Source organism: Carlito syrichta, unplaced genomic scaffold (genome assembly GCF_000164805.1).
Source record: "Carlito syrichta isolate Samal-C Ts95f unplaced genomic scaffold, Tarsius_syrichta-2.0.1 Scaffold301629, whole genome shotgun sequence".
Taxonomy (NCBI): Eukaryota; Metazoa; Chordata; class Mammalia; order Primates; family Tarsiidae; genus Carlito; species Carlito syrichta.
This window is the reverse complement of record NW_007245725.1, coordinates 347,515-360,144: the sequence shown is the minus strand read 5'-3', so window position 1 is coordinate 360,144 and position 12,630 is coordinate 347,515. Positions and strand designations below refer to the sequence as shown.

Genomic DNA, 12,630 nt, shown 5'->3' with positions numbered 1-12,630 from the left:
ACTCCAGTCTGGGCGAAAGAGTGAGACTCCAACTCAAAAAAATTTTTAAAAGAGCTTATAATTAAAAGCTCTACTCTTCCATACCTCCAGTCCAGCTTACGGCAGCAACCAATCTTGTAATTTGTTTTTTTATTTTTATTTTTTGAGTTGGAGTCTCACTCTGTAGTGCAGACTGGAGTGCAGTGGCCACTCCCAGCCACCGCAGCCTCGACCTGCTGGGCTCCGGCGATCCTGCCACCTCAACCTTCCAAGTACTGGAATTACAGGCACGCACTACCACGTCTAGCTAATTTTTTATTTATTGTAGAGATGAGGTCTCGCCAAGTTGCCTAGGCGGGTCTCGAACCCACGGGCTCAGGCAATCCACCACTTCAGCCTCCCAAGGCGTGGGATTACAGGCTGAGCCACCGAGCCCGGCTTTGTAATTTGTTTTTAATAATTTTGGCAGTTACTATGCATTTCTTTAAATAATATGCTCCTAATGTTATTTCTTCATGTATAAGTTATAGGTATCTATTTACTTTCTACAATGACAAAAACTTAGCTTTAAATACTTATAGTTATCTTTTTTTTTCTTTACTGGTCACTTTTGCACATTTAGATAATATATACTGGGGTGCCAAAAAAAGTATACATTTTTTATCCATGTATGACTTTTTTTTTTTTGAGTTGGAATTTCACTCTGTCGCCCAGACTGGAGTGCAGTGGCTCCCTTCCGGCCACCGCAGCCTCACCCTGTTGGGCTCCAGCGATCCTTCCGCCTCAACCTTCCAAGTAGCCGGAAGTACAGGCATGCCCTACTACGCCCAGGTGATTTTTGATTTATTGTAGAGATGAGGTCTCGCCAAGTTGCCCAGACGGGTCAGGCAATCCACTCATCTCGGCCTCCAAAAGCGCTGGGATTACAAGCTGGACCACCGAGCCCGGCCTGCATGACTGTTCAAAGTACTTTTTAGAAGTGTCTGGACGCTGATGGTAACCACTTTGAGCACCTCTTGTAATTGCAGAAGTCAGGCATGACTAGTATTCATCTTTTGTTATAGGTATATATTTTTCCTTTCTTAAAATGTGTATACATTTTCTTAAACACCCTCTGTACTTAAACTTCTGTGTCCTGTTCCTTCATCTCTTGACTCCCAACTTTATAAGATTGAGGTATTATAGATCCAACCCTTCCTATTGCTTCTCTTACTCTAACTCAGCTGGGCAAATCTTCCTACGCCTTGTAGAATATAATTTCAATTCTTTTTTAGCATGTCATACAGGGCCCTTTGTGCTCTTGTCCCTGCCCGCATTTTTCATCTCCTGCTGTTGGTGTTATCCACTTTGTGTGCTCTTGTCCCTTTTCTGATGGCCTCACAGCTTTCCACTGCCTGGAATGGCTCTCCCCTGTAATTCACTGGCAAATCACATTCATTCATTTCAGCCTACATGCTACGTTAAGAATCTTTCTTGATCAAGACAACAATAAGATATCATCTTACCTCAGTTAGAATGACTATTAATAAAAAGACAAGAAATAACAAATGCTGGTGAGGATGTGAAAAAAGGGAACACATATACTGCTTATTTTTTCTTAAATGTTTATTTATTTATTTTAGAAACAAGTTCTCACTTTGTTGCCCAGCCTGGAGTGCAGTGGCATGATCATCGCTCACTGTAACCTCAAACTCCTGGGCTTAACCTCCTGAATGCTGGAATTATAAGTGTGAGTCACCATGCCTGGCCCTACTTATACACTGTTAATAGGAATGTAAATTAGTGTAACTACTATATAAAACAATATGGAGATTTCTCAAAAAACTAAAAACAGAATTACTATATGATCAAGCAATCCTATTACTGAATATTTAACCAAAGAAACACATTTTTACGTGCAGGGTGTACCTGTATTCCCTTGTTTATTGCAGCAAAGATATGGAATCACAATAGCAAAGTAATTGATAGCAAAGCAAAGATACAGAGTCAACTCAAGTATCACAATAGCAAAGATATGGAATCAATTCAAGTATCCATCAATGGATGAACAGATCAAGAAAACGTGGTATATATACACAATGGAATACTATTTGGTCATAAAAAGAATGACATCATGTCATTTGCAGCAACATGGATAAAACCGGAGGTTACTATGTTAGGTGAAATAAGCCAAAGAAAGAAAGATGCTGCATGTTCTCACTCATGCATGGAAGGTATAAAAATTGATCTGATGGAGATAGAGAATAGAATGACAGATTCTAGAGGCTGGGAAGGGTGTGTGTTTGTTTTAGGGTAGGAGGTGGGTGGTAGATAAAGAGGGTGGTTAGTGGGTACAAACATAAGTTAGACGAAACAAATAAGTTTCAACGGAATGACAGACACCAGAGGCTGGGAAGAGTATATGGGTAGGAGTGGAAGATAAACAGAGGTTGGTTAGTAGGTACAAACATAGACAAAACAAATAAACTCCAATGGAATGACAGATAGCAGAGGCTGGGAAAAGCATGTGGGTAGGAGGGATAATGAGAGGTTGGTTAGTGAAACATATGAGGGGGGACCCTAAAAACCCAAAATTTATTTATAAAAAATTATGTATTTTTTCTTACATGTTTAAACTTCAGTCACCTTATTGTATTCTTCATTTGATGCAATAACCTATCAAGATGCTTTTCCACTGCTCAAAACAGTTTTTGAACTTGTCAATTTTGATGACTTTTGGTGCTTCTGCCGTTTTTTTGTTTCACTTCTTCCACAATGGCAAAACGTTTCTCTTTGAGGACGTTTTTTCATCTGCAAAAACAGAAAAAAGTCACTTGGGTGAAATCAGGTGAATGAGGAGGGTGGAGCATGGTGGTCATGCTGCTTTTGGTCAAAAAGTGCTGAACACTCAGCGTGGTGTGGACAGGTGCACTTATAAATCATCCATGAAATGGACAAACACATTAAAAGAGTTTCCAAAAAAAAACCCAAAAAACAAACCAATTCACTCAAGCTGACATAGTCTCTCACAATTATGCTAGTTGGTACACTGATGCAGATGGGTTCCTAGTGGGGAAAGCCTGTACTACAAGGGGTCTGCCTACAAAAGATAATTCTTTTTCGGGGGGTCCTCCCCTTGTACAGATAAGCATCAATATTTGATAGTCAATTAGAGTGACTTTAGTTAGCAACATTATATTGTATATTTCAAAGTAGCTAAAAGCTCAGAGGCCTTGAAATGTTATCAACACATAAAAATGATAATTAAGGTGATGGATACCTCAAATACCCTGACATCATTACACATTTGATACATGTAACAAATACTCACATATATTCCATAAATATGTAAAATATTTTGCATTAACAAAAAGAGAAACCATGGCTGAGTATAGTGGTTCATGCCTATAAACCCAGCACATTGGGAGGCTGAGGTGAGAGGATTGCCTGAACTCACTGGTTCGAGACCAGCCTGGGCAACTTGGTGAGCCTTTATCTCTACAATAGATCAAAAAATTAGCCAGGTGTGGTGACGCATGCCTGTATTTCCAGCTACTTGAAGAATCACCTGAGCCCAGCAGGTCAACACTGGGGTGGCTGTGAGCATGCCACTGCCCCCCAGCCTGAGCAACAGAGTGAAATTCCAACTCAAAAAAAGAAACCTTCCCTATTAAATATCATTTATTAAATCAAAAAACTAATTGAGTTCCTGTTATATGCAAGGTATGGTTTTAGATTTTGGGGTTATAATGGTCAAAGACAGTCATGGATTGCCACCTAGTGGTTTAATAAACAGATTAATAAAAATAACCACCATTATGAAACCAAGTCTGTGCCAAGTTTATACTAAATAACTCACATATGCTATTTTAATCCTCATAAGATATTTATGAGCCCGAAGTCAAATATCTTTCCTGAGCCCACTCCTTATAAGTGGCTAGGCTTATATTCAAACTCAAGTTTGCCTGATTTCAAAACCAGTACTCTTTTTATTTCTTTTGGAGTCGAGATCTCACTCTGTCACCCAGGCTGGAGGGCAGTGGCATGATCATGGTCACCAAAGCCTCAAACTCCAGGGTTTAGGTAGTCCTTCTGCCTTAGCCTCCTAACTAGCTGGAACCACATGCTACCATGCCTGGCTAATTTTTAAATTTTTTTTGTAGAAGTGAGGTCTCGCTATGTTATCCAGGCTGGTCTTAAACTCCTGGGCTTAAGCAATCTTCCCATCTCAGTCTCCCTGTGCTTACAGATGTGAATCACCACGCTTGGCCAAACTCAGTACACACTAAGCTATACTCACACTGTTCCCATTACTCCTTACTCACTTCAATTATAGCATTTGTCATGTTTTGAAATTGTTTGTACACAATGTTCCCCATATGAACCACAGTAGATTATAAGAATCATGTGACTATTTTCTCAGGATAGTGCAGGACTGGTACTGTTGTAGGTATACAGGAGAGTAAACATTACACAAAATGGGTGCCTAAGGGATTAGGAGTTAATACTTTCTTGAAACTTGTGGTTGAGAAAGGCTGCTTTAGATGGAAGCAGAGTAGAGACATCTGTCACTTAAAGGGTGCTTGATAAATTTTTGTTGAACCTGTTATTCAAATCTTTGTAATTAATATAAACTCAGTTTTTGGACTGAAACATGAGCTGTTTTAGTCCTGCTTTTGAAGGTAGCATTGCAGCAGAAGTTAAGTACTCATTCTTTTCTTTTCTTTTGAAAGTGAGAAAGCAGAATTTATTGAGAGGACAGAAAGCTCCCACAATGGGAGGGGACTCATAGGGGTTGCTCCTCAGTCTTTTCTGAAGAGAATTCCAGATCCAAATTTTGAGAGGCAATAGAATGCGTACTCTGGAGCCAGACTACCCAGATTCAAATTCCAATTCTATTGATTACTAAATATACAAATTTAAGAAAGTTATATGCCAGATAAGACCTTTACAGTAGTACCTGATTTAATCTTCCTAACATGTCTAATATTTACTATTCTTTAATAGCTCCATGTCTCAGTTTCCTTTACTATTCTTTACTATTCTTTAATAGCTCCATGTCTCAGTTTCCTCCTCTGTTAAATGGTGATCATAAACAACAAATCTCTTATAAAGTTACTGTTCAGACTAAATGAAATACAAAGTGGTAAGAATAGTATGGTTCATAGAAAGTTAGCTGTTACTAACAGTAGAGGCTGGGACTAGGGCAGGAAATCAGCTTGATATAAAATTTGATCAGCTTGATCAAATTTTTCATTTTACGTTAATGTTAATTTCAAGAACACCGATGTAATTATTTGGAATGGTGCTAAATCTTAAGTTGGCTCTGCGTCTCTAAGGAAAAACCTTGGGGCTAGTGCTGAAATGGAAAATGCAGAAAAAAAGTACCTCTGAAATCTGGACACTTGTCTGCATCTCCTCTGCCATTTCCCAAGTCCACATCATCATTGTCTCTTGCTAGGATCTCTTGCAATAGCCTCCTAACTGGTTCAACAGCATCCTCCTTGGCTGCTTCTATTCTCTTCTTCAGATTAACCTTTTCGAAAGACAAATACACATTGGATTGTACTAAGCTTATGTTTAAAACAGTAGCATTTCATAAGATTCAAATTAGTAACCTGGCTAAGGCTTACAGGGACTAGCCCTGGTCATACCTCCAAATTCACTCCCCATCACTCCTTCCCATAGTCTCCACCTCAGCCATTCCAGTCTTCATCCATTGTCCAACAAATATTTATTTACTTGTCTTGTGTTTATAGAGTCACTGAGGATACATCAGTGGCCAAGAGAAACACAGTTCTTGTATTCACAGAACTTATATTTTAGAGGGTGGGGGAACAACAATCAGATAAATATAATAATTGATAGTTGTGATAAGTATGAACATAAAATTGAATGTGCAAATTAAAAAGAGGACTCACTTGAGATAAAGTGATCAGGAAAGTCTCTTAAGAAAATAACACTTATTTATTTATTTTTATTTTTTGAGTCGGACTCTCACTGTTGCCCAGGCTGGAGTGTAGTGCCATGCTCACAGTCACCGCAGTTTCAACCTGCTGGGCTCAGGTGATCCTTCCGCCTCAGCCTTCCAAGTAGCTGGAACTACAGGCATGCACCACCATGTCTGGCTAATTTTTCTGATTTATTGTAGAGACGAGGTCTCGCCAAGTTGCCCAGGCTGGTCTCAAACCCCGGACTCAGGCAATCCTCTTGCCTCGGCCTCCAAAAGTACTGGGATTACAGACTTGAGACAATGCACCTGGCCCAGAATTTAATATTTTAGATGTGATCTAAAGGAAGAAGAGGGGTGGGTGCGGTGGCCTGTAATCAATCTCATAGCATTGGAAGGCTGAAGCAAGAGGTTTGCTTGAAGCTAGGAACTCGGGACCAGCCTGGGCAACATAGACCCCATCTCCACAACAGTCCCAGCAACTCGGGAGGCTGAGGCAGTAGATTTCTTAAGCCTAGGAGTTCAAGGCTACAGTGAGCTATGAACATGCCACTATACTCTATCCTGGGTGACAGCGTGAGATTTTGTCTCTTAAAAAAAAAAATCAAATCAAATCAAAGATAAAGGAGGAAGAAAAATTCATATGATGAATGGAAACCAGAGAATTCAGGGAGCCAGAGCACATCAGTTCACTGCACAAAAGGGGAGTGAAGTTGGCTGGCACTTGATCCATGCAGGGCCTGGCAGACATTGTAAAGATTAGACTTTTATTTCTTTTTCCTCTCTTTTTTTGAAAATCTCAAAGATATTTTTAAAAGTTGTAAAAGTGGCAAAATGTACACCATTATACCTTTCACCTGAACTCACCAATTAACATCTCGCCACATTTGCTTTCTATTTTATTTTTTGCCAAATCTGTTTAAGTTGCAGACACCTGTGACTTTGCTAATTACTTCAGCAAGCACCTTTCAAAACCAAAGACATTTTTCTACATGATCACAAATGCGTTGCCACACATAAACAATTTTTGAAGAGCCTAGGCCTACTGTCTCGTAAATTGTTTTACATTTTGTTTTCTCCTGATTAGATTGTCAAAGAGGTCTAGCACAAATAGTATCCGGTGATAGACTGCCTCATTATTAGCGATGCTAAGTACCCTCACTTGGTTAAGGTATGTCTAATACGTCTCTTCATGGTAAAGTGATCTTTTCCCTTTATAATTAGAAAAATCATCTTGTAGGGCGACTCTTTGAGGGTTAATGTCCTCTTCCCCGACCACCTCTCTGCCAATGTGTTTAGCATCTTGCATCCATTGGTTTTAGCATTCCTAGGCTCACCTATATCAGTTTTTATATAGGTAGTTGCAAAACGGGGATGCAGCGACGGAGGTGACCCTCAAGATCCCGGGATGGGGGAGCCTTTTTCGGCCCCGAAGGAATTAGGACCAGGAGGTGACTAGCCCGCCATTCACGGCCCGTCCCAAGGAGAGTCGCAGGACTAAGCGTGGTGGCAGCCACCTCACCTCGGGGCCTCTGCCACATCTTTATTGCCTCAAGGATAGATTCCGCGGCAAGCATCCAAACCGACAGGAAGGGACCGCAGCCTCTAAGAAGCTCGCCGAACCCAGACGGAAGCGAGACCCTCCCTACCCGGGCCGTCCACGAGCCTGCCTCCGCCCATTGGTTGCTCTGCGTTCTAAGATCCGCCCCCCCCAGATTTGAAAGCTTCTTCCGGGAGCCGCAGGAAAGCCCCCGAGCGCGAGCTCCGGAAGCCCCGCCCACTCCCAGCATTCAGTGCGGTGTTCTGGCCGCCATTGTTTGAATTTGAAAACGACAACATCGCCGTGGTGTTTGCCGGTCTGGCTGGCCAGACGGCGTTTACCGGTGAGGAGGTGACCGGGCTGAAGGTGAGGGGAAGGAGGTGAGTGACTGCGGCGTATATGGGACCTGAGGTGGGGAAACGGCTCTGGCAACGTGGACATCTTCCGACGGGGCTCGTGACGCTCAGTAGCTTTCTGTCGGAAAATGAGTTGCGGGGCCCTGGGGACACCGGATACTCTGCGAGGATTGAGCCACACTCATTGGTTTAAAACGGCTTTAAATCTTGCCTCCCCTGCCGTCAGCTGAGTGGCGCAAGGCAATGGATTGGCTCTCTCTGTGCCTCAGTTTCCTCTACCGTTAAAAGGGAGAAATAAGAATACCTAATTCTTTGATTCTTGTGAAGATTAAATGATAATGTGTAAAATGGTTAGAAACAGGGCTGGCACATGGCAGAGACGAAGTATTTGCCGTCATTCATGTGTTTTGTTATTGTTGTTGCTTCTGTTGTTGTGCAACAGGCCTCTTTGGCCAAACCTATCTTCCGGAATCCCTGAAGTGAGCAGTTTGCTAGACTGGTGACACGGCCTCTTTGCAGGAGAGCCCTGTCCTGACCTCCTGTGCACTTATTTCCGGGCTGCTTCTGCCGATGCCTGGGGCTTGCCCTTCTAGGGTTTTATAGTGTCCGTTTGAAGGGTGTGTGTCGGACAGTGACTGCTGTCATCCTCCAGTTTAGAAGGCTTTTCCCATTTCGTTTCACTCCCTGGTTCAGTGATTCCTGCCCGGCCCAGTTCTCTAACATTCCTTGTCAAAGAACTAGTTGATACAAGTCCATGCCTTATGGGTTAGCTTGTTTTTAATCCCTGCTTAAGCTGATCAAATTCAGGTTTGTTATTGGTTTTAAAACAAGGTAGCATGCTTGCCCAAGAGCAGTGTAGAAGTGTGTATGTTTTGTTACATGTCCAAGACCCCACATTTCAAAATAATGTAAAGGATTCATCAATTAGTTGTGAAGTCTTTTTTTGTGTGTGTGTGAGGCTGTATGTTGTCGATCACATTCGGAAACTTCAGAAACTTCATTAACAGGTTCCACTATTTTTTCTCCATTCTTCAATCATGTAGTTTCGCTGGAGGAAAGATAAAAGAAGGCGCAGTTTCCTAGTGGAATGGCCTCTTGAAATGAGAAATGAGGTTTGTTTTGTTTTTTGAGTTGGAGTCTCTCTCTGTCACCCAGACTGGAGTGCAATGGCCGCTCCCGGCCACCGCAGCCTCGACCTGCTGGGCTCCGGCGATCCTTCCGCCTCAGCCTTCCAAGTAGCTGGAACTATAGGTGCGCGCTACCACGCCCGGCTCATTTTTGATTTATTGTAGAGATGAGGTTTCGCAGAGTTGCCCAGCCGGGTCTGGAACCCGCGAGCTCAGGCAATCCACTCACCTCAGCCTCCCAAAGGCGCGGAATTACAGGCTGAGCCACCGAGCCCGTCTAGAAATGAGGTTTGAACCTTGCTGTCACTAAAGATAATATCACAAAGAGTTTTTTTTTTTTTGATAGGGAAGATTTTATTTATTACCATTTTTTAAGTCATTAGGCAGTCTTTATTACTACATACGTCTCTGAATTTGTTATGGTGGTACAGACTGGTATAAGGGTTATTGCTTTCAAAAATTTCCAATTAAGAAGGCCATGGAGAAGGCAACTAAAATCACAAGAAGTGACAGTACATCTCAACAATTTTTAAAATTCAGTAATTGGAAAGATTATCAACACTTTTTTTCAAACTAAAAGTTATTTAGTTTAAGAATAAAGGATGAGTTTTATTTTCCAGTTTTCTGGACATTGCATGAAATCTGTAATTTGAAATATCAACCAATACTTTAATTTTTTTTGCAAAATTTCCCTCCATATCCATGTTTTAGATCAGTGATTTTTTTTACTCTAATAGACACTCCTTTTTAAAATTTTTACCCATAAATTACATGTTTGAAATATGTCATACTGCATGTAAGTAATTTTCCCATTTTTATTACATTACTAATTATACAATAAAAACAGGGGCAATAAAGATGTAAAACTTGTTTACTTATGGTGGTTGGTTAGTCCTGTAGTTTGCTGGACCTATTGAAGGTGAATGTATGATTTCCTTAGTGTGGGAATTTAGAGGGAGAAACCCAACATGCTCTTGTGGTCTTTGAGAATTTCAGGGCCGATGAAAGAAGACGTTGACCACAAGGTGGCGGTAGTAGACAAGGAACTGTATTTGGACTGGGCTTTGACAGGATTGTAGGCAAGGAAATCCCTCACAGCATGGGACTTTCCCTAGACTAGGGTGAGTGGCCACCACCCAGATGAAAAGGAGAGCAAGGGAGCTTGGAGGAGAAGGAGAGGAGAATCATAGAGGGGATTGAACGTCTAAGTGGTGTTGCACAGTGGGGAGTTGCTGAATCATAGAACTCTGAGGTGCCGCAGTGGTTTGGGAGATCTTGATAGTTCCAAGCTTTATCTGTGTCTAACAGATCTTGGGTGCAGTTTCATGGGATATGCAAACCTGGCAGATTCTAAATGACTAAAGACGTGCTTGTTTGGGCTATATTTAAAGCAAATGAATGCCTAATAATTTTGAGTTGGGCACCCCAGCGGGCTTTTGAGCTAAGGTTCTTGCCTGCTGTGAAGTAAACAGCGTAAGGCCAATATGCAGAGGATGTCTTTGATTCATTTATGTAATACCCGTGGATGCCCATTACTACCTTCTTTAGCCAAGAACCATAGTTTGGGAGTCACTTTTCAGGGTATTTTATAATCTTGTCAAAGAATAACCCAGAGTCCTGTCTTCCCTAGTATTGCATATGTAGTAGATTCTCAGTAAATGTTTGAATGTTAATGTTTTTTCAGTTAAGCTTATCTTTAAATTTAGTGATTTGATGTTTAATTCGTTTGTAATAGTTTATAATATATTATTCCATATTCAACTTAAAATCTATGATGTGTCAGGAACTTTTGAATGTGTGTTTACATATGTTATTTTACTTTTTGCTTGCATTTGGGGTAACCTCTTAACTTTTAAATGCTAAAACAGAATCTGTAAATAGCATTCTTCAGAAGATTCTAAATAATTAAAATAATACAAGGTTATAAATCACTCTGTGATCGCCTTTCTTTTTGATTTTAGAGAGTATTTTAGGGAGAGAGTGAACATTTTATGCCATCTTTTCAGATTACCTTTACTCATGAAACCTCAATGAATGTATTCATAGGTTGAGTCATATGTGTAATAGAAGGCTGTGTTCAATTATTAGATTCAGAATCTGTAAATGTAACTTGATCTTTTGTCTTTTCTATAAGATTATGGTGTTACAAACGAAGCAGTCTAATGTTTTCCTTCTCTGAAATGTAGTTATTTGGAGGAAAGTAGTAGGTTAAACTTTTAAAGTGTGAGTGACTTACATACTGACTTATTAATGTCTAAAGAAGTTGCCTTTATTCTTGCAGAATGGAATTTAATTTGAATCAAGAGGGAGTACCTAGACCATCTTATGTTTTTAGTGCCGATCCACTTGAAAGGCCTTCAGAAGTAAATCTTGATGGCGTTAAGCTTGATCTGTCTCATGAATTTTCCTTAGTTGCTCCAAACACTGAAGTAAGTACAAAAAAATATGTTACATTGATTATCATGATGGGGTGGAAATATTTTTGTGTGCATGTGACTGGAACAGCGATTCCCAAACTTTCTGAGTTTAGGGTATCTTGGTAACTTTCATAGAGCCCTAGGTCAAAAGGAATATATAACAGTTCCTTTTCTTTTTTTTTTTTTCTTTCCCCAGTCGGAGTCTTACTCTGTTGCCCACGCCGGAGTGCGGTGGCACGCTCATGGCCACTCTAGCCTCAACCTGCTGGGCTCAGGTGATCCTCCCACCTCAGCCTTTCAGGTAGCTGGAACCACAGGCATGCACCACCACATCCAGCTACTTTTTTGATTTATTGTAGAGATGAGGTTTCGCCAAGTTGCCCAGGCTGGTCTCTAACCCCTGGGCTGAGGCAAGTCTCTCGCCTCTGCCTCCCAAAGTGCTGGGGTTATAGGTGTGAGCCACCACACCTATATCTGCCTTCTTTAAACATGTGGTTTGGCAATGGCCTGTTTTTGTATTGCTTGTTTTATTTTTTTAACTTGCTTACAAGCTATGAACGGTTTATACATATATACATTTTTTTTTTTTTTTGAGTTGGAGTCTCACTCTGTCGCCCAGACTGGAGTGCAGTGGCTGTTCCTGGCCACTGCAGCCTCTACCTGCTGGGCTCTGGCGATCCTTCCACCTCAGCCTTCTCAGTAGCTGGAATTAAAGGCATGCGCTACCATGCCCGGCTGATTTTTTGATTTATTGTAGAGATGAGGTTTCGCCAAGTTGCCTAGGTGGGTCTTGAACCCGCGCACTCTGGCAATCCACTCATCTCAGGCTTCCAAAGCGTGGGATTACAGGCTGACCCACTGAGCCTGGTTGGTTTTTATATTTTTAAGTAGTTGAAGAAAAATCAAAAGAAGAATGTTTCATGACATGGAAATTATATGATATTCAAACTTCATTTTTATAAATACAGTTTTAATGCGTCACAACCATACTCATTGTTTTGCTTATTTTCTGTATCTATTTCTTTATTATACTGACAGAATTGAGTAGTTGTGACAGAAACAGTCTCTCCAGGGCCTGGAGTTTTTTTTGTGTGTGGGATTATTTTGTTTGAAAATAGGTTGAATTTCTTGAATAGATATGGGGTTATTTGGATTTCTAGTCTTGTGTCTATTTTGTGTATTTTTAAAAGTAATTGTTTTTCTTTCTTTCTTTTTTTTTTTTTTGAGTTGGAGTCTCACTCTGTCGCCCAGACTGGAGTGCAGTGGCCGCTCCCGGCCACGA

The 12,630-nt window shown here is 41.0% G+C and overlaps 1 protein-coding gene and 1 long non-coding RNA gene across 2 annotated transcripts in view; one reads left to right on the top strand and one right to left on the bottom strand.

Annotated features, from left to right (window-relative positions):
- Positions 1-2,729: 2,729 nt before the first annotated feature.
- Positions 2,730-7,537, bottom strand: LOC110595391. Its single transcript, XR_002481804.1, has 3 exons — positions 7,431-7,537; positions 5,347-5,494; positions 2,730-2,769 (listed from the first exon to the last, which is right to left on the bottom strand). It is a non-coding gene; the product is annotated as an uncharacterized LOC110595391 (long non-coding RNA).
- Positions 7,538-7,796: 259 nt separating this feature from the next.
- Positions 7,797-12,630, top strand: part of KIF20B (kinesin family member 20B) — a 71,426-nt gene continuing 66,592 nt past the window's right edge. Inside the window, exons 1-2 of the mRNA XM_021710890.1 lie at positions 7,797-7,828; positions 11,213-11,360. Coding sequence (XP_021566565.1) covers positions 11,214-11,360 — 147 coding nt within the window. The 5' untranslated portion in view covers positions 7,797-7,828; position 11,213. The remainder of the gene's footprint in view (positions 7,829-11,212; positions 11,361-12,630) is intronic.